Source organism: Carettochelys insculpta, chromosome 20, assembly GCF_033958435.1.
Source record: "Carettochelys insculpta isolate YL-2023 chromosome 20, ASM3395843v1, whole genome shotgun sequence".
Taxonomy (NCBI): domain Eukaryota; kingdom Metazoa; phylum Chordata; order Testudines; family Carettochelyidae; genus Carettochelys; species Carettochelys insculpta.
Window position 1 is genome coordinate 17,558,292 of NC_134156.1, and position 24,028 is coordinate 17,582,319.

Sequence of the window (24,028 nt, forward strand, 5' to 3'; positions counted from 1 at the left end):
TAAGCCAAATACTGCCACTGCCTTTCGACGAACATTTGGCTGATGTCTCCCAAACACTATGGCACACGATCTTGCATTTGTGAAGTAAATAAAACTGACTTTTCCCAATCATTGTAGCTACATGAGAACTGGGGACTCCTTCAGTCAATTGCACTGAGTAGTTGGAAATTACATTCTCTGTACTGGTGTTGGATATTTTCAGATTATTCTCTTGATGACCACTGTCTTGTCAGACACTGTTTTGAATGCAAAATATGATAGTAGTGCAATAGCAGGTTTGAATGATTTGCTCCATCTAAAAGGGTCCTTTTCCAAATGCTAACGCCTAGTAATGATATGGTTTCAGTCACTGTATTTGATTTTGTGCAGTATACTATATGAATCATAAAATCAAGTACAGCATAGGTATTTTCAACAGCAGAATGATGTTCACACACAGCTATCTGACATCTATTTTCATGGTCTTCCTTAAAAGCTGTCTTAGGACAACTCCATCCTGTTGGTTTAATGCTTTTCTCAAGTTTAACATTCATTCCATGTGTTCCAACTCCCTCTTCTGCTCCAGCGCACATCCAATGTAAGGCACTTTTTGGAAGCTTGGTTTCTTCAAAGAGACATTTTACTCTTTGGTGATCCCATTAGTCCCTGCTACACATAGGCCCATTTCACAGCTCTAGGCTTGGAATGTTCCGAGAAGGGAGCTCCATCCCTACTCTCTCAAATGACATCTCCTGGGAGTCTCTGCTCTGCTGAGTCCTGACTATAATAATGCTGAAAGAGTCTTTCTCGACTGCAGATTTGCATAGCGTGGTAGGTGTGAAGAAGGAGGTATGGAAAACGAGATGTGAAATAACATACAAAATGGTCTGGCACAGAGCCCAGCGTCTCCTGCACTTCCAGGGGCAGTTCTCTGTAATGATGTTTCTGGAAAAAAAAATAGAGAAGAGCATTTGCTACAGGGTGTTCACTTTTGCTCTCTATGCAACATACTAAAGAGATCCCCATGAACAGGAAATAGGTTAGGAGCCAAAGAAGCCTTACTCAATGACAAGGATCATTTTCTATTGGTGGATTTTTGATGATAGAGTGGAACAAGCCAATAAAATGTAAACCACAACATCCTGGTGGAAGAAGAAAGCAGCGCTCAAGTTATTTCAAATGCTGCTTATGCATGGAGAATGAGACTGGGAGGTATACATGGGACAGATACCAGGGTCAGTTGTTCTACTCCTTTACCTTATTTCTCATCGCCCGTAGAAGATCCCGTACTGAGCCTCCTTTATAGGATCTGAATTTCCGAAGATCTGCAAAAGCAAACAGGCTGTGTTTGATTTTGTTTTTTATTTAAATGTACTGATGTGTACAAAGTCCTCCAGGGAGCTGCTCAGTTGTTATCTCCCATATTAGCAGCCAAAACACATGACAGATAAATAAGGAGTATTACAAACTTTTCCAAACACTAGCATGCAGGAGGAATATTAACAATACAAAATCTTAAGTAGTTTGATGCATGTGTGGCCCATAGGATTTTTTAACTGGATTATTTCTGCTCTTAAAATGGAAATACCACTAATGCCTGGTAAGTAAAAAATGGAAAAAAGGGCCTGAAATTGCTCTACTTTTGTTTTTTGTGTTTTTGTGCTTAGGACACTCAATTTTAAAACAGGAAATGTAGGTGTGTGTGCATGTACTTTTTAACTTAAAGCACTTCAGTGGAGGTTGAACCTCTCTCATCCAACACCCTTGGAACCTGACTGGTACTGGACGAGAGAATTTGCTGGACATGGGAGGTCAATATTGTCCAGCACATTACCAACACTTTCATTTCTTACTGGGATCTTAGAAGACATCTAGGGGTAAATTAGAGCTAAAATAACAGCACATAACAACTGAGAGCCAGGACTGGTAGCTGTAAAAACGCTTTATGGGACCACAGGAAACTTGGCCACACCCATGATAAATGGTCATCTGGCTAACTAAAATCATGCTGGATTAAGTCTGTTGCTGGACGAGAGAGGTTCAACCTGTACTTCAGTCACAGTCTCATGTAACAAATTTGAGAGACAATGGAATTGTCACCTTCTGTTACATGTCAGTGAGGTACAAGTGTCTGTAATTCCCTTCGTATTGTGGCATATCATCTCTGTTACCTGTCTGAAGGGGAACAGTGATGTGCTCTCTCCAGTCCTTTTTTACCACCTCTCTCCCTCCTCTCTCTAACTGCTTGACTATTGGACCATCTAGAGATTCCTTTTCTATTCGGTCACTCACATCCTGTAAGAAACAAGTCAAGTTATTTCAAATGCTGTACTTTCACCTCCGATTCCTACGTCTCCCCACTCCCAATTACAAATTGCTACCCTCTGCCAGATTAAAGGGTGTCCTGAAAAACAGCCACTTGCTGATGTGAGACAGTACCATGTGATTGGGTTGCACGCACGATTTGTAGTCTTGAACTATCTGCCAGAGTTCTTTCACCACAGAAAACCCAACACACTCACTGGACTGGAGCCCTCCCCAAGTTTGAGCATTTTCTTACATGCACTAAGGTGTGATCTACACTAGAAAAGCCCTTTGACCTAATACAGGCAACTCCAGCTATAAGAATTTTCAGTGTGGCTCCACTGTGGGAGGACAATGGGAGAACTTCTATGGTCGACCATCCTTATTCCTCATGACACCAAGGCATATGTCGGTTGACAGAGGCTCCCTTGTGGTTCAATTTCGGACATTCCTACTAGGCACACTAAACTGAACCCCGGAAAATAGACTATGGCAGTGTTGATCTTCCCCTTAGTGTAGACAAGCTCTAAGAAAACTTTGTTGTTCCTTCCGCTACATGTTCATCCACTGCTGATTCAACATGCAAGTGTCTCAAACACTTTAAGTTTTAACATACAATTTTAAAACAGTATGGCAAATGCTTAATCCTGGACAGAATAGAAGACTGACAAGACAGACCTGAAAAAACTGGAGCTGTTTTTCTAAATCCCAGAAAAATGGGTGCTTCAGCACACAGCTGGCAGAGGGACGTTTCTGAGGATCCATATTTATCATCTGTTCTATTAAGTCACGAGCGACTATGTCTTCTACAAGAAGAAGAGAGATTATTCTGAGAGTGTCTGAAACAACTGAAATTGCTTTCTATCTTTAAGAAGCCATCATGACACCTTCAAGTCTGCCAGCGAGCTAGAATTCCCAGTTGGATGTCTGACCTCCAAAGAACAGGCCAAATCCTGCCCTGATTTATATGCTGTGCAACCCACCAGAGAGTCACTGACATTGAATCACTACAGCTAAGAGCACAGGTCAGTTCAGTCTTTTTAACATCCTGGACATACATGATACTCCTCTTCCAACGATCACAGTAAAGTCTGGAGGGATCAACACTTAGCAATCACCTGAAATTTTGTATGCTTTTGGGTAGTAAAGTGAATAGTTTTAAGGGCTTCTAACTTTAAAAGGAGCTTCCCCTACAACTCCAAGTGCTTGTGTTTCACATTTGCAACTTTGGGGTCATGGTAATTCACAGGCCTCCGACCATTTCCACTGGTGTCTTGAGAGCTCTGGAGCACCACAGAATAAACCGTAGTGCTTTATATTTAGCAGAGAAGGAAACATCCATCTGCTTACCATGCTTCTCTGGATTTAAGGAGTCCAGACTGTAAGCGCCCAGTAGAATGTTGGCTTGCCGCTGCAGGGATTTGCCAAAGGGATGGCTGCCTTCAGACACCACGTAGTAGAAGACACAGCCAGCTGAAAAGATGTCCACTGTGTATGTCTACAATGCATGTATGGCTTATTAGCAACATTACAACACAGCTTATTCAGTACTTTGAGTCAATGTCACAACTCATATGTGCATCTCAAGGAACAAGAGAAGTTTCTGTCGTCACTCTTCACAGTATTCAAAAGTAATTAAAACAAGGAAAAATTCTGCACGAAAGCCCACCTGTGAGAACCTCGCCAGTCTCAAATGCAGTACCTCCCCTTTTCTAGCACAATCCTGTTCTACCTATGAAATAACTGATTTTTGGTGGGCCCTTGGGTGACCACTTTGAGTTCACTACAAAATGTCGTATAGGGTAACACAGTGCACTAACAGCCCTCTGATCAGACATTTGGCCCCTCAAAGAGAACGAGTTGTGTTCAGAACCTTTGAAAATTAGCCCACAGACATTTGAGTTCCAAACCAGCTTCACTGAAGAGGCCATGAACTGTGGACACAAAGCTTTGACAGAGCGACACTCGCCAGTCCCACTCCCTGGAAATCCCCTAACCCTTGGAACAAGAGCAAATATGATCAACTTACAGGGTTCTCTTTGCAATCTTCACTCAGTATCTCTGGAGCGATCCACCCTTCGGTGCCTGGCACCCCAGACTGGCGACTGAAACTGTGCCTGCCCACTGCCAGCTTCTTACACAGCCCGAAGTCTGAAATCATGGCTTTGACCTTGCCATGGGCATTGGGCATTGAAATTAGGATATTATGAGGTTTCAGGTCCCTGTGGACTAATACAAACACCAGTTAGCTAATACCAGATAGTACCAAGAATATATTTAATTGTGTTATTTATTTGGAATGAAATCTTTTCACCATGCTGAAGCAGTTTTTGTTAATGGTCATAGATCCATAAGCTTAAAGTCAAGACATCTGTTGCCTATTCATCCTTCCTCTACCTCATTTCTTTCAAATCCTGGGTTCCTTTTAGAGCCACCATACCCCCTGTGGTATTCTGTCTGTTGTGTTTTGCACTTCTACAGCAGCTGAGCAGCTCAAAGCAAATACTGATCTAGCAGGAAAGCATTAGCTTTGTTTTAAAGATAAGGAAAACTGAGGCACAGAGAAGTGTTACCCAATAAAATGTACAGTCTTCTGAAATTGAAACAAAGGGCCTTCTTACCAATATTGAGAGAGTGCAGATAAGCAAGCCCAGATGTTGTCTGTTGCAGTAGGGTAATGGGCTGTAAACCATGGCGACTGAAGTCCTTCTGCTCCACATACTGTACATTAAACAAGGAAAAAGAGAAAGTAAGCCTAAAACCACAGCACATTGCTTACGCATTGGTCTCTACATAGATCCTAGGCCAGCGGTTAGCAACCTGTGGCTCCGGAGCCTCATGCAGTTCTTTAAGGACTTCTTTGTGGCTCCCAATGCTATAATTGCAAAGCTTAAAAAAAGAACAAAAAAAACAACCCTCCTGATTATTTTTGATAAATAGTGAACACCTAACAGCCCCAAATGGAAAAACTCATATCTAAACAGGAAGTATTATGTGAGCTTGAACATTGGATAATTTCCCCTAGCATCCTCCAGAGAGTAAGAAGGTTTGGGTGTGAAAATCAGGAAGAAAAACACACATGTAAAGTATGAGGAAATAGAGTACGTAAAAAGTTTGTGAACATCCAATTGTAATCATGTATCACATTACACATCATTGTGTGCGCGCTGTTCTCAAAATATGGGTTAAAAAATTATGGTTTGACGTTATATATTAAGGACCATCTCGTATTCACAAGCATTGCGACTCTTGAATTATTGAGTTTTTTCACCAAATTGGAAAAATTGACTCTTCTTGCTATTTTGGTTGCTGAACTCTGTCCTAGGCCATCAAAAAGCTCCCTTGACAGAGTTAAATTCTACCCAATCTAGTTATGCTGGAAGCTAGTATAAGAATCTATTCCACAGACAAGGGTGGGCTTTAAAACATCAGACTGTACTAAAATTCCACAAGAACCAGTTCCTGCAAGATGTGCCTGGAAAAATACCCACTCCATCACAATTTCCAGTTACATTTTGAGATCTGTAATGAGTCAATTTTATATTTGTTTTTGTTAATCACAGTGTCATGTGGTACCCGTGATCCCAAGGAACCAAGACAAATGCTTTATAGAAGTCTATTAGATCAACATTATTACCTTTATCAACTTGTAATTTCAACCAAAAAAAGATATCAAATTAGTATAACAGGACTAGCTTCCATGAACCCACGTTGATGCGCATTAATGACATTACAATCCGTTAATTCTATATCGAGTCCAGCATTGGAAGCACCATTATCTTGATCAATGTCAGGCACAGGCCTTAAATTCCTGGGTCATCCCATTTACTATTATTAAAAACTGGCATAGAGTTAGCTTTCTACTCTATTTCTCACTAGCAAATTCTCCCTTATTCCTGTAGTGAGCGCCTGAGATTGCCAGCAGGAAAGGGCCTACCTGTTTCCCTAGGTGTCCTCGTTTTTAAAGGACCATAATTGTTCTATGTTTTACCCTGGCTCAGCAAAACCTTTGAAAGGGAAATTTAACTCTACGTCTGGAACCAGGCACGGAAGCTGTTAGTAATATCCATACCTTGAGAGGAATCTTGAAACAACAGATATGTGAGCAGAAAGGGGCTGTTCAGTCAGATGCGATCAAGTTATTTATTTATTTAGGGTTTGATTTGGAACTTCTCAGGCTGGCTGAAGCACCCCCACCCCTGGACACAGTAAATTTTAAACTGAATCTCAGGGAAGTAATTCTCTGTTTTAATCTACCTTTTTTAGTTACTCTGTAACACCTAGCAACCAAGTATACATAACAAGTATGTCTGCTTTGTTCTGTTAGTAAAATCACCTTTGTAAGACTGATCTGCTTCCTGTGTTCCAGAGGACATTCTGTGTGTATGTGCCTGTGACTGAGAGGTCAGCTATTAAGAAACTGTAGTTTGTTTTCAAGCTCTTTCATAAGGGTGGGTTAAGAGCTTGGGGTTACCCCAACGGGAGATATCCTAGGTGCATCTTCTTGGGTTCTAAAAAAGAGTAATTTTTTCACTTGGGTGGCAGCAGTGTGACAGGGTATCTTCCAGGGTCAGGGAATCTGAAAGCTTGGAGAGAGTGAATATTTTTTTTTTTTGGAGAAGCCTTTAGAGGCAGTGCACTCAAAACTTCTTGCAGGCCCCACCTTCTGCACTCCAAGTGCCAGAGTGAGGATCAGCCTTAGTACACACCGCTTATTAGCACTGCCCAAAGGAGGCTGAAAGTAGGTAGACAAAGGTGTTCAGCATCTTATTCACAGCAGGATAAGCCCATAGCCCCTGCCTCACTTCCCCCACAATGTGTTCCTTGGCGCATGCTCCTCCAGACACTCATGCTGCTGTGCTTCTTTAAAAGGTGACTCTCAGGACAGGCTGAGGCCTAAAGAAGCACCACTCCAGAGAGGCTGCTAGTGAGGGCGGCAGATGCCTGCCTCATGGTGGGTGATACAGAGTGACTGAGGAGGAGCCTTTTTCCAAGAACACACACAGAAGGCTCAATGGTCTCTTCTCTTTGATCAGTGACCTGAGAAGGGCTGGGAAGCCAAACAGCAGGAATGTGCAAAATCAATGTTGTCTGGGCAGCAGCAAGCGGGGCGGGGGGAAGGGTAAGAAAATGTTTTCTTGTTCCGTTTGACCACCAAGTGTTGGCAGGCGCTGTGGCATTAGGTATGGCATTCCTGTCCACCATGAGGAGTAAGGGAAGTTGATTGGAGTGAACATCACTTAGTGGAGACGGTGCAGAAGCCAATATTAAGGTATGTCAACTCCAGCTACATAATTACCACAGCTGGAACGGCGCACTTCCCCTTCATGTACACCTGCCCACTGACACCACACTGCCGCTTCTTCATTCCACTTGCTGATTACAAGACAGAAGAAGATTAGCACGTGTGCATAGCCCGTGTCTATCACTTGCTTCTATGATACCAGCGTACGACACTCAGATTCGCCTAGTACTGTGATAACACAGAAGGGATGAACATGATGAGGCAAGACTCTTCATTACAACTGCAGCAAACAACTATGCTGTAAAGCAGACAGCCAGTGACAGAAGAGGATGTGGATAATATCAGAAATGCTGCCTTGATATGGCAGGCCCCTGAACTAGGAACTCAAAGCGGAGGTGAGAGTCTGCCACTCAAGACTTTCACAGCCTGTGGCTTCTCTCTGCAGTTACACGGCCCCCAAAGCTCTTTGCTTTGGCAATATTTTTGGTTTGCAATTGACCTGTTACCTCCTGCAAGGTGGCAGCACACAGCTCAATGGCAATGTACTGGAACTGCCGGTCCCTCTCGGTGCAGAAATAGCGGATCACATTGGGGTGCTCGTCTGACTCGCGCAGGAGCTGCACCTCACGGTCAGCGAAACTGAAGCATTCAGGGAGAATTCTCTTCACTGCCACGGCTCTGTTATCAAATGTCCCTCTGCAGACATGAAGCAGACAAACTTTTTAGAGTCACTCTGGGCTCCTGAGATAGGTGGGGTTATATGGAACTAAGGGAGCTGGCAGACAGGGCAAGGTGTGTGCGCAGGAGCCTGGCTCTGCACTGCTGGAAGGGATGGGACCTCAGGTGGAAGGGGTGGGGGCAGGAAGCCAGTCCTCAGCGCTGCCAGGATTGTACCACCTTCCCCAGTACTGTCTGGAGTGCACAGTCCAGGCCTCTGCAACAGGCCATTTGGGGCTCTAGAAGCAATTCTAAGAGATCAGAGCTTTGGCCACCACCACTGCTGCAGTAGCAGCAGCTGTGGCTGGGAGCTCTGGGCCCTACTGAATCACTGGATCCCAGGGCAGTTGCCTCGTTTTCTCTCCCACCCCAACCTTGTGCCCTCAGCATGGAACATAGTTCACAGAGAGAGATTAAAAAAGTACTTCTCCAGTACTGGGGACAGATGGACCAGATGCCCTTGTTCAGTGCTTTCATTTAAACAAATATTTACAAATGATGACAAAACCCTGGATTTTCGGTAGTGAAGTGACCCTGTAGAGAAGTGCCCCTCCCCCCATGCTACATTCATGTTAGATCACAAGGATTGTTTTAAATACTCAAGAAAGTAGGACATTAATTGCTCTCTAAAATCAAATGCAGATATTGTCATGTACCTGTAAACAATTGTTCCCTCAGCTCCATGTCCCAGTACATCTTTCGGGCTGAATGAAATCTTGCCGACCATCACCATATTTCTGTCCTCATCTGAACAAAACCAAGCAGTGGCAGGATTCGTTGAAAGCAGAGTTTACAAATCAGCAGTTTGTGGTTGTTTGTCCATATGGAGTTGGTAAGTAACAACTTCTCTCAACTTTAAATTCACACACTCTGAGAACTAAGAAAGGGGTGTCATACTGCCCTTCTGATCCAGGCATGCAAACTGCAGCTGTGCACACAGCTTGCGGGCTGGATCCCAGATGATCCAATTCATGATTTCAAATATTTTCTGAATGGATCAGGACAGCTGTGGCGGGGTAGGAGCCCTTTGGAACTTTGGCTCTTACGACACAAAGGTCATGGCTGGGGCTGTATGGGAGATAACCAGCTTGCAGGAGACAAGAAGCTCTTTGTAGCATTGTTGGAAGGTGCTGAACTGACAGCCCTACAGACAAGGTGCAGCGCAGGAAACCATGATTAAGCTCTCCTGGGTTTTCTGGCTGTGGAGATTACTTCCTTGAAGGGATCAAAGATCATACATAGAAAGGAGACGGGGGGTAGTCCCAGTTTCCATGGTCCATTCAACTCTTGGTTTCAATTAACGCCAACACAATCATTTTGCTTTTAATAAGCTGGACTTTTTTGAAATAGGGTCTGGACTGAGGCCCCCAACCAGTTTCAAATGTGCCCCTGAGTGACCCAAACCTGCACTCATTACCCAGGCAAACCTCCTACCATGGTAGGGTTAAGCCTAAAATGACAAAACCTTGTGGTCAGAAGGAAACCAAAATGTCATCTCTCGCTAGAAGAGCTCAAGAATAGGGAGATGGAGAGAATACACCCAATAATGGACAATGAATCCCAAAGATCAGGATTCAAGACCAAATGTCTTTCTAGGAGATGTTGTAGCTTAACCAGAATTCACAGGCTTGCTGCAGGAATCAAAGGGGTAAGTTCTGTGGTCTTTGTCACACAGGAGATCACACTGGTTTCTTCAGGTCTTAAAAATCTATGATGTGTTGTCAATATTCTGCTTTTATTTCTCCCCCCCATTGTGCTTTGTTACCTATGGCATTGGGGAAAAGGTTATGAACCTTCCGATTTTCAATTCTTATTGGGACATCCTATGATTAACTTTACCTCTTTCTTCTTGCTCAGTGGATAGACATCTCCCAGGGTCAGAGCCAGAGAGGTTGGAATATGTCGAGTGGTTTGATGCTTTGGGAGACACATTGGGTGTGCTGGTGGCTGAACTCTCTGTCCGCATGCAGGAGGTGTCCAAAAAGTCTGCCTCTGGGGAGAGATCGCTGGGAGCTCTGAAGGGCAGTTGCTGTTGCTGCGGACTCTTCAGGAGGAAAGAAAGACAGTGGGACTTAACACAACACCAATGAGGGAATAAACATCTCAACAGAAAAGCTGAAAAGGAGCATATCCACAGTTCAGCGTCCAAAAAGGCAGATTCGACTATCCTCAGAGGGAAAGACTTCTTATTTCCAGACTCCCAACTTATTTCTGGCAGGGCAGTTAGAGAGCCTCTGTCACCCAAACACTCTCTTATTACATATTTTTAAAGCATGGCTGAAAACTCAGTCTGGTTCATTGTGACAGCAAAAAATGCCATTAGCCTGAAGTTTATTTTCCCTTAAAAAGCATCTTTAGACTGGTGAGCTGTCGTTAAAGTCTAAAGGATACAGGCCTGATCCCAAGCCCAGTGAAATTGATGATGGGGGTTGGGTCTTCTGGTACATTCAGTGGTCTTTGGTCTCAACCAAAAAGGAGAGCAACACACACCAAAACAATTGGGCAACAATCCCTGGAAGTGGCTTGTAGATGGAATAGGAAAAGTCTCAAGTGTAACATGTGCCACAGAAATCGCTGCCACATCAACCATGTAGTTGCCTTAGGGTATGTTTAGACTATGTGGAAGATCAGCCTGGTCAGGGTTGATCTTCTGGAGCTGGATTTTGCATGCCTGATAGAGATGTGCAAAATCGAACTATCAGGGGCTGGCAGTCAACCCCTGTACTCCTCAATAACATGAGATGTAAGGGTGGTCAACGGGAGGTTCTCTCCTGTTGACCTCCCTCTGTGAAGACAGACATGTAAGTTGATTGCAGATAACTCAATTCTAGTTACGCAACTGCTGTAGTTAGAATTGCGTAGCTACAATCGACTTACCTGCCTTGTGTAGATCTGCCCTTAGCTATCAGATTGCACAGCCACGATTGTCATAGTGATAACTGCTGGAGAAAGCAGAACTGCCCTTTTGTGAAGTGAGGGCTGTCTTCCTTCCCAACTCCTACATCATCTTTACCAGGGGAGGCTGCCAATCCTTACGGCCCTTTCTCAGAATTCACAGTAACACCAAGCTCAACCAGCATTACCACTGGACAGATGATGACGAAGGCAATCCAGCCAACAAACAAAAAAGTGCTCAGGATGACTGTGGCCATGTCTTTCAGCATGGAATCTACAGGAGCCTCTGGCCGAGGTACAGGCTGACTGGGCTTCTCTTCAATGTCCTTTGGAATGGAAGGTGGCAATTCTTTTGACGAACTTTTAACGATACCAATGACCTAGGAAACAGATCAATTCAAAGTCTCTATAGACACCATACATTATATATGCCAGTACAGCTGCAAAGTACATTTCAATAGGTGGCGAGGGACAGATAATTTCTTAAAAGCTTAATGATGTGCAAGACTCTCTTGAATATACTGGTGGTTCACAGCAAAATTGGTTAATCTCCGGACGACCGCGCAGTTCATTCAACAGACCATTTCCACTGAAATCAATGGGAGTTTTGCACGTGGAAGGAAAGCAGGACTCAGCCACGAGTCTGAGTTACAGAGTTCTAGAACACAGAATAATACAATGACACCCCATGGGAGGCAACTGTGCTGCACTTCCGCAAAGAAACTCCCTACAAGTTTTCCTACAAAGTCTAAGTTCTCCCAAAATTTTTACTGCCCTGCCCCTGTAATGTTCCTATGGCTTCTCCAGTTATTCAGTAATACAATAGGGTTATTCACAAACCTCCTCAAAACTGGCTTTATCAGAGTCAGCTGGAATCACATTTTCATGCCGTTTCGGTAAACTGCTTGGAAATTTGTCCAGGATCTTGGTAGGAGCTGATAAAGGTGTTTCATGGTGCCCTTTAAATAAAACAACATTTGTTACAAAAAGAATTGCCCTTTTTGGGGAGAAACATGATTGATTTTGGCATCTCTGCCAAAAAGCACTACTTAGCTTAGAATAAAACAAAGCTGTCTTGCATGTACCTTAGCGTGGTATATATAGGATGTGCGTGTATATTACATATATATAGGGTATATATCTGAAAATTGTTACATGCCCTCTGAAGCAAAGCAATGCTCTTGCTCTTAAAGGCTCAAAACCTAAAAGTATTGATTATGGACACTGACTTCAGCAGGACTTGTACACAGGCTCTGGCTGCAGATTTGGAGTGTGACTTTGTTTCTTGCTGAAAATAAATACTGAACAGCTAGCAGTGCTGCACACTGAAAGAGCTGACAGCCTTTTGAAAATTTCAGGTGCGATCATGTAATTAAAAACTATTCTAATGCATATGCACAAGGGGGCCAAATTAGGGTTCTAGCATCCTCTAACTTTGGAGTGCTTGATTTTGAATCTTTTAAAGTCTTTTTATGTGGTTGTTTTGGATGTAATTTACAATACTGTATTGCTAACAACCTCTGTTTGAGAGCAACAAGAAGTCTTGTGGCACCTTATAGACTAGTCTACAAGGTGCCACAAGACTTCTTGTCCTCGAAGCTACAGACTATCACGGCTACCTCTCTGATACTTGTCACCATGCAAAGCTCTGTTTGAATTGTTGTCCAGTAGAGGGCAGTGCAACATGATGGAATATTATGGACTTCTTGATACCTATTAACAGCCAGTGGTTCCTCCAATAGTTGAGCTTCTTTTCTTTCAATCCTGCTGAGAATTTTAGATCCGTACTCGGAGTTATAACACACTCGCCATTGTCTTCAATAGTGACTCCTTCTGTTCTGGGGCCCTCTAACAGAGGTATGGCTCTGCCACGGGGCTAGAAAGACAGAGATTTATTATTACAGCTAACAAAGGACTGTATCGCTACACAACACTTTACAAAGCCTCGGACAAGTCAGAGTTGAGACATAACTGGAAAGCCATATTAGAAATGCCCAAAGCTTTCCTTTGGAATGAATTAAATGTTTAACTCAAAGTATTTTATTGCTAACTTACAGGTGGGAAGCTCTACATTAATTTGGGATTTACTTCACATACCATGTCTCTCATACTGTAGGGACAGAGTGTTTAGTAGCAAGCAACCAGCGACATGCCAACTAAGCACTGACTGCACGGAAACATGACAGCTATTATGCCCTCAGCCAGAATTCACACAGTCAGTCCTAGACATTAGATCCTGCATTACTGAGAGAAGGAATCTTGCTTAGGAGGTGGGCTTGGCCCCCTAAAAAATCTTTATGTCCTACCAGGATATCTAAAATGGCAGCAAAGAAAACCTTGCTTTAACATCTTATCAAGGTGTGGGGGCTTCCAACAGTATGAACTGGTGCCAGCTTTAACATCAATAAGCACAACGCACTGTCATCAGTGGTAGAAAGAGCACTGATGTGGCACTTGAACTCACAACCTATGGTTTGGGGAGAGAGGACTCCCGTCCCAGCTCAGCCAGAGACATAGTTCCTGACTAGCTGCAATTAAATTGTTACTTGCAGCATTGGAAACCATTCTTGAAATAAGATTGGACTGTCCAATTTTTGTGTTTTGCTGCAGCTTCCTTGATTTGTCATTTATTCTTTAAAAGGCCAAGCTGCTCAGAAGTCCTTTGTGGGCCACTCTTATTTTTTAAGCTAAGATTTTAGATTTTATGGTTGTGATACTCCCTTTCTGAATAAGAACGGAGCATACTCAGCATCTCTAGTCTTTAGAGAAGAGAAATGCTGAACAGTGACAGAATGTCAAACAGCGTAATTTAGGAAAACATATTATGCTTTATCACAGCAAGATCAGGCATCACTAAATAACTCGTAACATAGAATCATTGTATCCAATGAGGTCTGGGGCAAGGTGGGAGGGGGATGTAGCTCTGTTCCCCCAGAAGGGGTGGGACCAAAGTCAGAAGGGGCTGGACCTAAGGTAGTCAGCCCTTAGTTCTGCCCAGACCACAGCGCTGGTCCCTCCGTGCTTCAAGCTGCACGAAGCAGCACTACTGCAAGCAATTCCCAGGGGCCCAGAGCTCAGGCTGTGGCTGTTGCTGAGATAGCAGTGGTGGCGGCAGACAGTGACCCGAGCTCCTTTGAAACCCTGGGCCCCGTGAAACTGCCCCCCATAATTCTCCCCCATTGGCAGGTCTGACTGCATCTATAAGCTGTGTGTATTACGGCTATTTCTCATTTGAATGAATTTAAGTATTGAGCAGACTTAAAAATAAAAGCCTCTCAATGCATCTGGGAAAAAGTAAAGATTATTTTTCTTAGCTGACCCTGACACTGGCATATTTTGTTATGACAAAGCTGTGATTTTCCCAATATTTTGCCGGGACAAAGAGCCTTAAGTAATAATTACAGATGAACCTAAATAACCCAAAGCTTGGAGGAGTTCAGATGAAGGGTGAGATCTCAACATTTCAGCAGAGAATCACGCCTAATACTAGACAGTGTGCTTTTCAAAACATGGCATCAAAGACTGGAAGCATCTAACTTACCACAATAGCCACTCCTTCATGCACCATTGATGGAGATGCATACAAGCTCGTCGAGTATTTCCCTACATAGAGCGTAGGCCTAGAACAACAGAAAAAGTTGGCTGTTTTTACCACCTGGGTTACAATCTCAACCGTACATTATTTTAGAGACTATTAAATTTGAGTCTCTTGCATGATCAGCCTTTATTTATTGCTATACAGCGCAATGTACAGTAAATGGTAAAGAGCAAGGAGCCAATTGTATATTCTCTCCTTCGAGTATCTGCAATTTATACAACAGCAGCTCTATTAAGTAACTGACTAGAAACAATCTGCAGTTAGAGCATGGGAAAGCACCATCAGTCAGACTCTGAAAACAACACTCATACTCACGTCAACTTGCTCTTGGTCTCTGTTTCCTTTGGGAAAGGATACTTCCACTTAGTGATGCGCCCAACCTCCCCAGACATGAAGGTCAGGTAGCGCAGGGTTTCTATTCCTACGTTGGTGTGCATTACTTTCCGTAGTCCTTCACGCTGCCAGATGTAAAAAGCTACCACGGGGGATCCATAATTCTGAATCCATAGCACATCCCCAGACTCACTATCCACAGTCACCACCAGTCCATCTCCATTAGATACAAAGTGGGACATTTCTAAAACATACAAATACACAAAAGGGTATTCAGATCTCCTGCTTAGTCATGGCTATAATAACCCATATATTAGCCTCCTTAAATTAGCTATGAAAATCAGTTAGGGCTTGTCTACTAGAAAACATAGCCCATGACAAACCAGTGTGTGACTCTACGATGCATTCACTGCATGCTAACTGTGTGTGAGGACCCTGCTACTATGCACTGGAACAAGGGTATGCAATAAGCAGCTCAGTTGTGATTTATCAGAGTTAGCCCTTGGTGGGCCAACAGATGCTTTATTTACCTGTGCATCAGCCAGTACAATGCTCTCAGTGGCTGTGGTTCATCATTCCTGGCCAATGAGAGCTGCAGGAAGCCACGGCCTGGCCTGTACCACTTCTTGCAGCTTTCATTGGCCAGTAACAGTGAACCGCAGCCAAAGGGAGTTGCAAGTGGCCGTACTTGCAGACACTCAGGTAAAAAAACCATCTGGCAGCCTGCCAGGGGCTAATCCTGCTGAATCACGTCCAACCTGTGGGCCACTTAGCACCCATCCCTGCACAAGAAGTTCTGTAGTGTACATCAAAGCACACTATGGAACTTTTAGTGCACGATAGAACTAGGACAGCTAGTGCACAGCAAATTACTATGCTGTAGAGTCACATCTTGCCTTGCCTCACACTAAATCTCTGTGTTGACAAGCCCTTAGACTAGTGTTCATTTTAGATTGAAAAAGACTAGTGCTTGCATGTCACTCAAGAGTGCTCAACATTATCCTGATGTAAATACACATTGCTCTCTCATCAGAACACCCTTTTGTGTAGTTTGGCTCCTCGGTATCTACTTCTAAGGACTTGCAGACCTGCCTCTTCTCATAATCGTCATATAAACCATCTCCGACTACCTCCAAACATGCAACACAAGGAAGCATATTCCTGTATAATTGGGAATTCCCGGCTAAGGGGCTGCACATTCTTCAGTGTTGGCTTTAAAATGACCAGATTCAGAAAACACAGCTCCATCTCACAACACAGAGTGCTTGAGCAGGACCTGACATTAGCACACAGCCCCACTGGCATCAACAAGTCATCACATTGCAGGACTGGGACCTTACCAGGGAATTAGAGCATAACCGTGCACATTTCTTTTGGATTACTTCCATCAGAAGCAACTCTAATGTTGAGGAATTCAGCTGAAATATTTAGCATTTACTGGAAAACCCCACTGAGATGAGAATTTATTGCTGCCTGTGCCAAATTCAGACATTTATTTGTTTTTAAAAAAGCAGGCTCAGCACTGGAAAGCAGCAGATATTTCCCAATAAGACGAAAGGGAATGTAAATGTTTCCATGTAAAATTTGTGATGTACTGTGACTTGGAGCCAAGCTCACTTTGTGCAATAGTTTTGCAAGGTGAGAAATACCCACCACAAATCAGAACTGGAATGTTCTTGTTTTCATTTCTGACTCACTTATGTGATACTCTTCTATATCACAGTACAAATTTTAAATTTCATTTGTGTTTTAAAATTATTCTCTAGACCACAATCAGCAGCACTATTCCCCTGATCTCCATGCAGCCCCACTGTTTTTAGTAAACTTAGATTCAGGAGTTACCTCTTCCAGAAATTCCCCTTCTGCTCAATAGCTATAAACAAACATTGTTATCATCGTTTATACTGTTCTCAAACAATAGGGACTCTAATTCTGGGGAGAATACAGGATATGGCATTCTTCACACACAACTAAAATTTGAATCCCTGCTTTAAATACAAAACTCAGCTTTAACTATGGAGCAAACTCAAGGTTTGCTTAATTAAAGTATTAATATGAATATTATCCACTTTTAACAGTCATATATTATTTTTGCACATTTGTTAATACCATCAGATGGAAGTGCAAATTATTATTATTAACACTAACAATATGTTGCATTTCTTTAGTGACATCCAACTGATGATGTTAACAAGCTTTACAACCATGATTTAAACTTCTCAACCTCTTTATGTAGTCCAAAATTATTATCCCATTTTATAGGTATGGAAATTGAGGCACCGAGAGGTTAGGTGACTTACCCAAGGTCACACAGGAAATCTGTTCCAGAACAGCAGAGCCCTTCTTTCTCCTCATTGGACAAGTTAAACACTTGCCATATATTAACACAGACTGAGGAAGAAACTCCAAGACTCTCCATTTTTTTTAATGGAAAGAACTATTTTTTGGAGAAAACCCTTTGTGTCCACACTGCAAAGTTTGTTATTGTGGGGTAACAGGGCATCTAACTCAAAATAGTAACTCCAACAAAAACAAAAACTTTCGCCAACTTGCTCCCCCTTTCAATATCAAACTTGACTCATTGTGTACTAAGGAGAGAGAATTACAACTTAATTGGCCGCCAGGAAGGCATCTCATCATTGCTGTGATTTTGAAATTGGGCTCTCAAGGGCGAATGCTCAATTTCGAAATGCTCTTGCAGCGCAAATGCTCTTTTAAGTTATTTTGACATTCTAACAACTAAATACGTTATTTCTGAAAAAAAACCCTGCAGCGTAGACATAGCCTAATGTCTGAATTGAGTTTTTATCTTTGTTTCAGGTGGGTGGGGGGAAGAGGAGACCAATGGAGAAGGTGACATGGCAGGGCAACTTAACAAGACCAGCATGTAGGTACAGAATTGGGGAAGGGAGGAGTTGGGTCTGCCCATTGCAGAAAAAAAGGCAGCATACTAGGAATGTTTCCCAAATTTATTTGGCCATGGAACCCTCTTAAACTCAAAAGAATTTTGCAGAACCCCTAATAACAGTCATATATGGAGTTGAAAAAATAGACCACAAATAAATAAGGATAATAATAAACAAATGCTAAACAAGGTCATGAGATCTACATTTAGTTTAATTGCACATATTTAAAAACAAAAAACACATTTCATTTAATAGATGTAATAGAGTGAGCGTAGGGATTTACAGCGGTATATAACAGGCGATCGCCACACTGACTGACTGCGTGTAGCACTGAGTAGTGACAACACCGTCCCCACTCTCTGGCTAAACTGGCATTATACAGGGTTACTTATCGTGGCAAACACAAACGAAAAATGTTTTTAGTAAAATTCATAAATGCTTAAATATTATTATTTTTAAATCATAAAATGTTATTATAATGGAATTTTCTCACGGAACCCTGATTTTCACTTGCGGAACCTTGGGGTTCCACAGAACACTGTTTGGGAAACACTGCACTGGAGCAATCATGAAAGTGGAAAAAATGCAAGAGACAAATCAAAGTTCTTACTGTATTTCACATCTTCATCAGGTACAGTGGCTGCATAATCAAAGTAGGTGGCATTCCATCGGAGCTCCTTATTTTTGGTATCATACATTGTGATTGTGTATTCTGTTAAAAATACACACACTGTGAAAAACATCTTTTGAGGAAACAGAACTAGTCACCTGTAGTGCCAAACGCTTCTCAGCACAACACACACTTTGCTTTTCATGTTTGTAGCCTTCTTTTAGCTAACAGCTATGTGCACACTTCAGAAAACAAGGCAAAACTGGTTTCTGTTGCACTGAAATCTACTGCTCAAAAGGAATCTCAGAAGACAAAAAGCAGTAGGCAGCAGTCCAGTCCAGGTTATCAGTTCTTAGTGCTTCTTCCTCTAAGATTTCTTTTGGAGCATTCCTACCTATCTACAATAAATCCCTGCATTTAAAAATTAAGTGCAAAACGTTCTGAATTTTCTTAATAAACATAACTTAAAATATTCTTAGAAACAGATTCATCTCCAGATTTAATTGCAAGTCTAAGTTCAACCTACACAGAAACATCGCAAATATAAAACTGCTGGTCTGTTTTAATGTTCTTTCCTTCGGACAGAGCATTTGTATTTTCAATATGACAGCTGCTGTCTCTCCATTCCCCCAATCCATTGATTCATGAAAACCAAAATTTCAGAGACAACCAGTGCTACAAGCTGCCAGTATGGTACCTCACTGAATGAATAGAACTTGAGAGCCACTTTGCTTGGGAGCCAACCCCAAGAATCATTTACATCAGAACCACTCTATGTAAGAGCCACACAATAGTCTGAGAGTATATAAAATGCCATTTCTCCGCTGCTATCTGCAGACTAATTGCTATTTTCGGTGTATATTATAATGTCATCATCTCCAGTAGTTATTTTAGGAGAGTAATCAAACCTGAGTTTGTCATCACAAAGTTATTATTTATGGTCTTGCATTAACTTTAAAATGAAACCAAAGAAGCCAAATTTTCTATTAAGGGCTAGAAGGAAAAGTGTCCTACCGGTTCGGCCAAGATACAGCAGGGAGGTTGATGGACAAAGACTTTCTGCAAATGAAGATGTTAAGGTTTGCTGTTTTTCCCCAGTGACGAGGTCTATCACGTACCAAATATCTTGCTTTTTCCCTGAAATAACCAGTTAAACTGCATTACTGATCAGACTGAAAATTACCGAGATACAAAATCCAGGCTCTTCGGAGAAACTTTTTTGATTTGAGAAGTTCTCTAGTGGGCCCATGCATATGAGATTCTTTTTCATAATGTTATTAACAGACAATGTTTAAAAGCTTTCTTGTTTAACAAAACAGTTTTGGGAAACAACAAAAATTAGATGCCCAGCAACATTATTGCTCCCCTCTTTTAACATCACTGACTCTTGGCAAGTAGTGGCAAGAACAGTGACAGCATTTCTAGGACACCCTAAAAGCACTATCATGCAAAATGAGGTTGTTACATTCACAATATCCAGTTTGGAAATGACTCCTGAAGAAAGTTCTGAGGACTGAAAATCCTTATGCAAAGAGAGGAAGAAGAATGAGGTGCTATTTGTTGTAGCACAATATGGTGGGACAGAATGATCCATTTTGACACACAAAAGGAACTATAGGACAACGGAACAGACTGCCTAGGAGATTGTGGCAGCTCCTTCCCCATATGGTTTTCAAAAGGATACTGGATCAGCATCTGTCTGAGGTGGTTCAGACACAACAAATCCTGCATCTTTGCAGAGTTAGACTAGACGACCCTGGCAGTCCCTTCCAACCTATGATTTCAAACTGATAAGGGATTTTAGTCCTATAACCCAAGTATTAGAGCTGTAGTCTGTAGCAGCCTCATCTAAAAATGTCATATAGTTAACCTGCTTCTTTCCCCTACAGTTTTCAATGGAGGTATGTGAACTGGAGAGCCAGAAGATGGTGGGGTGGAGGGAGAGAGAGAGAGAGAGCGCGCGCGCGAGGGAGTGAAGATTTCCTCCAGGATTTCACTGATGTGGTGTCATCTCCAGTGATGCCAGTCGGGCAGAATAATGTACCCCCAAACTATTAATGAATCCGAAGACATGGTTACAACATGGCTAATAGTCATAGTGTAGCTTCAAGTTAGCTATGACTATGTAACCAGGCTTCAAATCAGAACCATCCAGGACCTCATCCCAGTTATAGAATGGAATGAGGTCTTCCCTACACTACAGCTTGTAACCATGTTGTAACTCAATTTCCTGACTCAGTCATAGCTGTAATGTAGGCAGCAATCCCTTAGCTGGCTGAGGCAAGTTCATTTATACTTCTGAGATGGTGCGTGTTATAAAACTGAGATAACTATGTATCTGTCACAGAATAAAGTTAATTACTGTAGTAGAGCAACTTTAAAAAAAAAAAAAGGCAATGCAATGGTTTGAGAATGGGAGGCAGTTAGCCTTTTATCTTTGCATGTCAGTAAGTACTGCATTTAATAGATCCTCTGATATCAGAAAATGTTACGAAAGACTGTAATTAAAAGCCAAGGCTGAGATGACATTTTCATGCAAGAGTGCTAGGGCTGGTTTGGGCAGTTTGTATTTGTCAGTTGCTGTTGGGTATGGTGCAATCTGCTAAATCATTTAACCCATGGAGAGATTAACTAGAACTTACCCATGTAGAGAATCCCATCTGAACTGCGACAGGGTGATGCCTGCACCAGCTCAGGAATTGTAAATGGAAGTTTCTAGGCGGAAAAAAAAAAAAGCTGAAACCTTGTTTAAATCATAATATTTTTATATTTAGAAATTAGTGCAATTCTCCCAGTTGTGTTCAAGGGAAAAGGGAACCAATACAGCAGCTTTGAGGATTTCTCATGGTTTTACTAGAAATCTAACAGGAATAGAAAAAATATTTCTAGCACAGAAGACCTGAGGTCAGGACTCTTGGGTTTTATTCCGCACTCTGCTACTGACTTGTGAAACCACGTTCACATCCCAAGAGTCTGCTTTAATTGCCCCATCTGTTAATGAATATACATACAATTAGCTGCCTTGCAGAGGTGTAACATCAGTGTTTGCAAAGCTCAGCAATCTTCACATGGAACAGTGTTATTAAAAAGGTAATGAATTATTAATGATCACCAAATTCTGTCATGTTCCTGGCCATGCATCATGCCTACATACTTGGTGAACAATCTTCCATTTTAAGAGGCCTTCATCAGGAGGAGAAAAACAACAAAGAAGTGCTTAGCAAACACAAGAGAGGCCAGGACTTTGGACATTGAAATTACTTCCATCTGCCTTGGGACATGCACCGCGATGCATCCAACCAGAATATTTTTACCTGAGGAGATGAACAAGTGAAATGGAACATGATGTTCAGGACTGATTGCAACTTAGACCTACTACAAAGCACACCAAAAATACTCACACAAATAAGGCCACATATCGGGGTGCATTAGGAAAAAAATCTGTCAGTAAATACTTAACAGTTCAAAAATTAAAAAAAAAAGTTAAAGCTCTAAAAAGAAGTTATAATGGCTGCCAGGAAAAAAAAACTTGTGGGAAGCCAAATATTTTATCTGAGTTTCATCACAAAGCTGTTGCTTTAATCAAGTGTTCAGCTGACATCTGTGGTGTTGACTATTTCGATGCAAATATTTTGGAAGGGTTCACAGTTTCGCCTACTTACAGAGTGCTATAATAGCACCTACCACTTGAGACAGCACAGAATCCACATTTATCCTCATATGGGTTGAACGTCTTAAAAACTGCTACCAAATTATTTTTTTCAGGTCATAACTGATTGTGCTGTATTGGCTACGTCTTTCTCACAGGGGGCTGACAGGATTATTTAATATCTGGAGAGATAATGGAGAGAGGATTATCTAATATTTATAGAAGTGGTATTATTATCATCATTACATCAGCAAGTGCTTCAAAAATATCCAAGGCAGCTCTAAGGAGTCTGCTCTTTGTTGGTATCCTCAAGCCAAAGATGTTTTCTTAAGCTCACAAGGATGGCTGTAAATGTTGCTTGTCCTAAATGACAGGATGACCCTCTGAAGCAGCAAGCAATGCAGCTCAAATGTCAGTACAGAAATTTGAATGCTAAAATAAGCACTGGCACCAAACAGTGTTTGCTAGCCAGGGTTGTCAGGTCTTCCCAAAAAATACTTAAATGAATCAAAACATGGGCAGCCTGCAGGAATTTACAATACTGTCAGGAAAGTGGACAGTTGGGAAAGATTAGGCAACTACACTTCTTGCAAATTTAATCAGGGTGCATGTGTAGATAGACTAGACACTAGGCAAACAAAAATTATACTCACAGTTAAGCCTTCATTATTTTTGCCACCAAGTGTATATAAACTGCCATCATTTGGGTCTGGAAGAAATGCTGGCCTAGGAATTGAACAGTGATTATAAATAAATTACACACATTACATTTGTCACCAAACAGAGAAGCAGCGATGGTCACTGCGTATGTCCTGTTGAAGGACCCATTTCAGATTTGCTTATTGACTTTACAATATCTAGTTGTTGGAAACACAAATTATTTACACTTTTAAGGAACTGTCATTTTTGGAGACTAGGTCGAGTACCTTGCTTCAAACCAAGAGGCCAGTAATCCTTCAAATCAGTCAACAGTTCACAACTGGCTTTTTCCATGTAGAAGCCTCAGACCCAAGGAGCATAGACTAGATTTGGTTGGTTGTTTTTTTTACATTAGAGTAATAGCTCTAATAAAGTTGGATTTGCTGCGGAGAATAAAGCATTTTGTAGGATATAGTATCACTTTTGGGATAAAGCGGAACAAAGGACTGGGACTGGTGACTAGAAAGTTACACATATGCCAAGTGTGAGGCTTCTGAGGAGAGTCAACACTTCAAAACAAGAGAGCACCACAAAAGGTAAGGCTACCAAAGTGGGGAAGCACAGTGAGGAAAGATAAGAGGATTGCCACAACTCAATGAATCTGGGAACTAGAGGGAACACCGATATGGAATTTTGCCACTGATTTCAATGGGAGAAAGATCAGGCCAACTGTTTTCTAGTTAAAAATCTAAACCTCTACTCTAGTGGAGTGGATTTACTGTTCTACTGTAAGATACGATTTAGCTGTACATGAGCAAAACTCGAGTGATAGTTTGAGAGTTTAATGTTTCTGTTGTTTGGGATTGCATGTGTTTTTGGTGGCATATTTTTATATTTAGTTAAATATAAATAATCTGAAGATGAGTCCCCATCAGGTTATGCTATATTCCAGGCTGTTCAAGCAAGTGACACTGAAACAGGCATGGTCAACCTGTTTGGGGTTCCAGACTGAAGGAAAGACATTTCACTGGAACAGGGAACGTTTATATAGCTGAGTGCGTCCCCTCAATGCACACTCTCTAATCCCATGCCCAGTTACCTGGGACATGGGATTTCAACAGTTCACCAGTTAAACTAAAATCCAACTTCATGA

At 42.0% G+C, this 24,028-nt stretch overlaps 1 protein-coding gene across 6 annotated transcripts in view; it reads right to left on the bottom strand.

Annotated features, from left to right (window-relative positions):
- Positions 1 to 284: 284 nt before the first annotated feature.
- Positions 285 to 24,028, bottom strand: part of ERN1 (endoplasmic reticulum to nucleus signaling 1) — a 67,957-nt gene continuing 44,213 nt past the window's right edge. Inside the window, exons 1-20 of one of the 6 annotated variants that reach the window (XM_075014718.1) lie at positions 22,890 to 22,944; positions 21,742 to 21,901; positions 21,230 to 21,302; positions 19,602 to 19,724; positions 18,588 to 18,689; positions 15,054 to 15,315; positions 14,682 to 14,760; positions 12,854 to 13,016; positions 11,981 to 12,099; positions 11,329 to 11,520; positions 10,085 to 10,289; positions 8,902 to 8,992; positions 8,035 to 8,224; positions 4,905 to 5,004; positions 4,313 to 4,512; positions 3,634 to 3,781; positions 2,962 to 3,089; positions 2,151 to 2,274; positions 1,237 to 1,304; positions 285 to 924 (exon numbers count right to left, since the gene is read on the bottom strand). In XM_075014718.1, the coding sequence (XP_074870819.1) occupies positions 718 to 924; positions 1,237 to 1,304; positions 2,151 to 2,274; positions 2,962 to 3,089; positions 3,634 to 3,781; positions 4,313 to 4,512; positions 4,905 to 5,004; positions 8,035 to 8,224; positions 8,902 to 8,992; positions 10,085 to 10,289; positions 11,329 to 11,520; positions 11,981 to 12,099; positions 12,854 to 13,016; positions 14,682 to 14,760; positions 15,054 to 15,315; positions 18,588 to 18,689; positions 19,602 to 19,724; positions 21,230 to 21,233 (2,505 nt within the window). In that variant the 5' untranslated portion in view covers positions 21,234 to 21,302; positions 21,742 to 21,901; positions 22,890 to 22,944 and the 3' untranslated portion in view covers positions 285 to 717. Of the gene's footprint in view, positions 925 to 1,236; positions 1,305 to 2,150; positions 2,275 to 2,961; positions 3,090 to 3,633; positions 3,782 to 4,312; positions 4,513 to 4,904; positions 5,005 to 8,034; positions 8,225 to 8,901; positions 8,993 to 10,084; positions 10,290 to 11,328; positions 11,521 to 11,980; positions 12,100 to 12,853; positions 13,017 to 14,681; positions 14,761 to 15,053; positions 15,316 to 18,587; positions 18,690 to 19,601; positions 19,725 to 21,229; positions 21,303 to 21,741; positions 23,299 to 24,028 lie in introns of those variants that run through there. The other 5 variants (XM_075014714.1, XM_075014717.1, XM_075014716.1 and 2 more) reach the window with 5 other exon arrangements.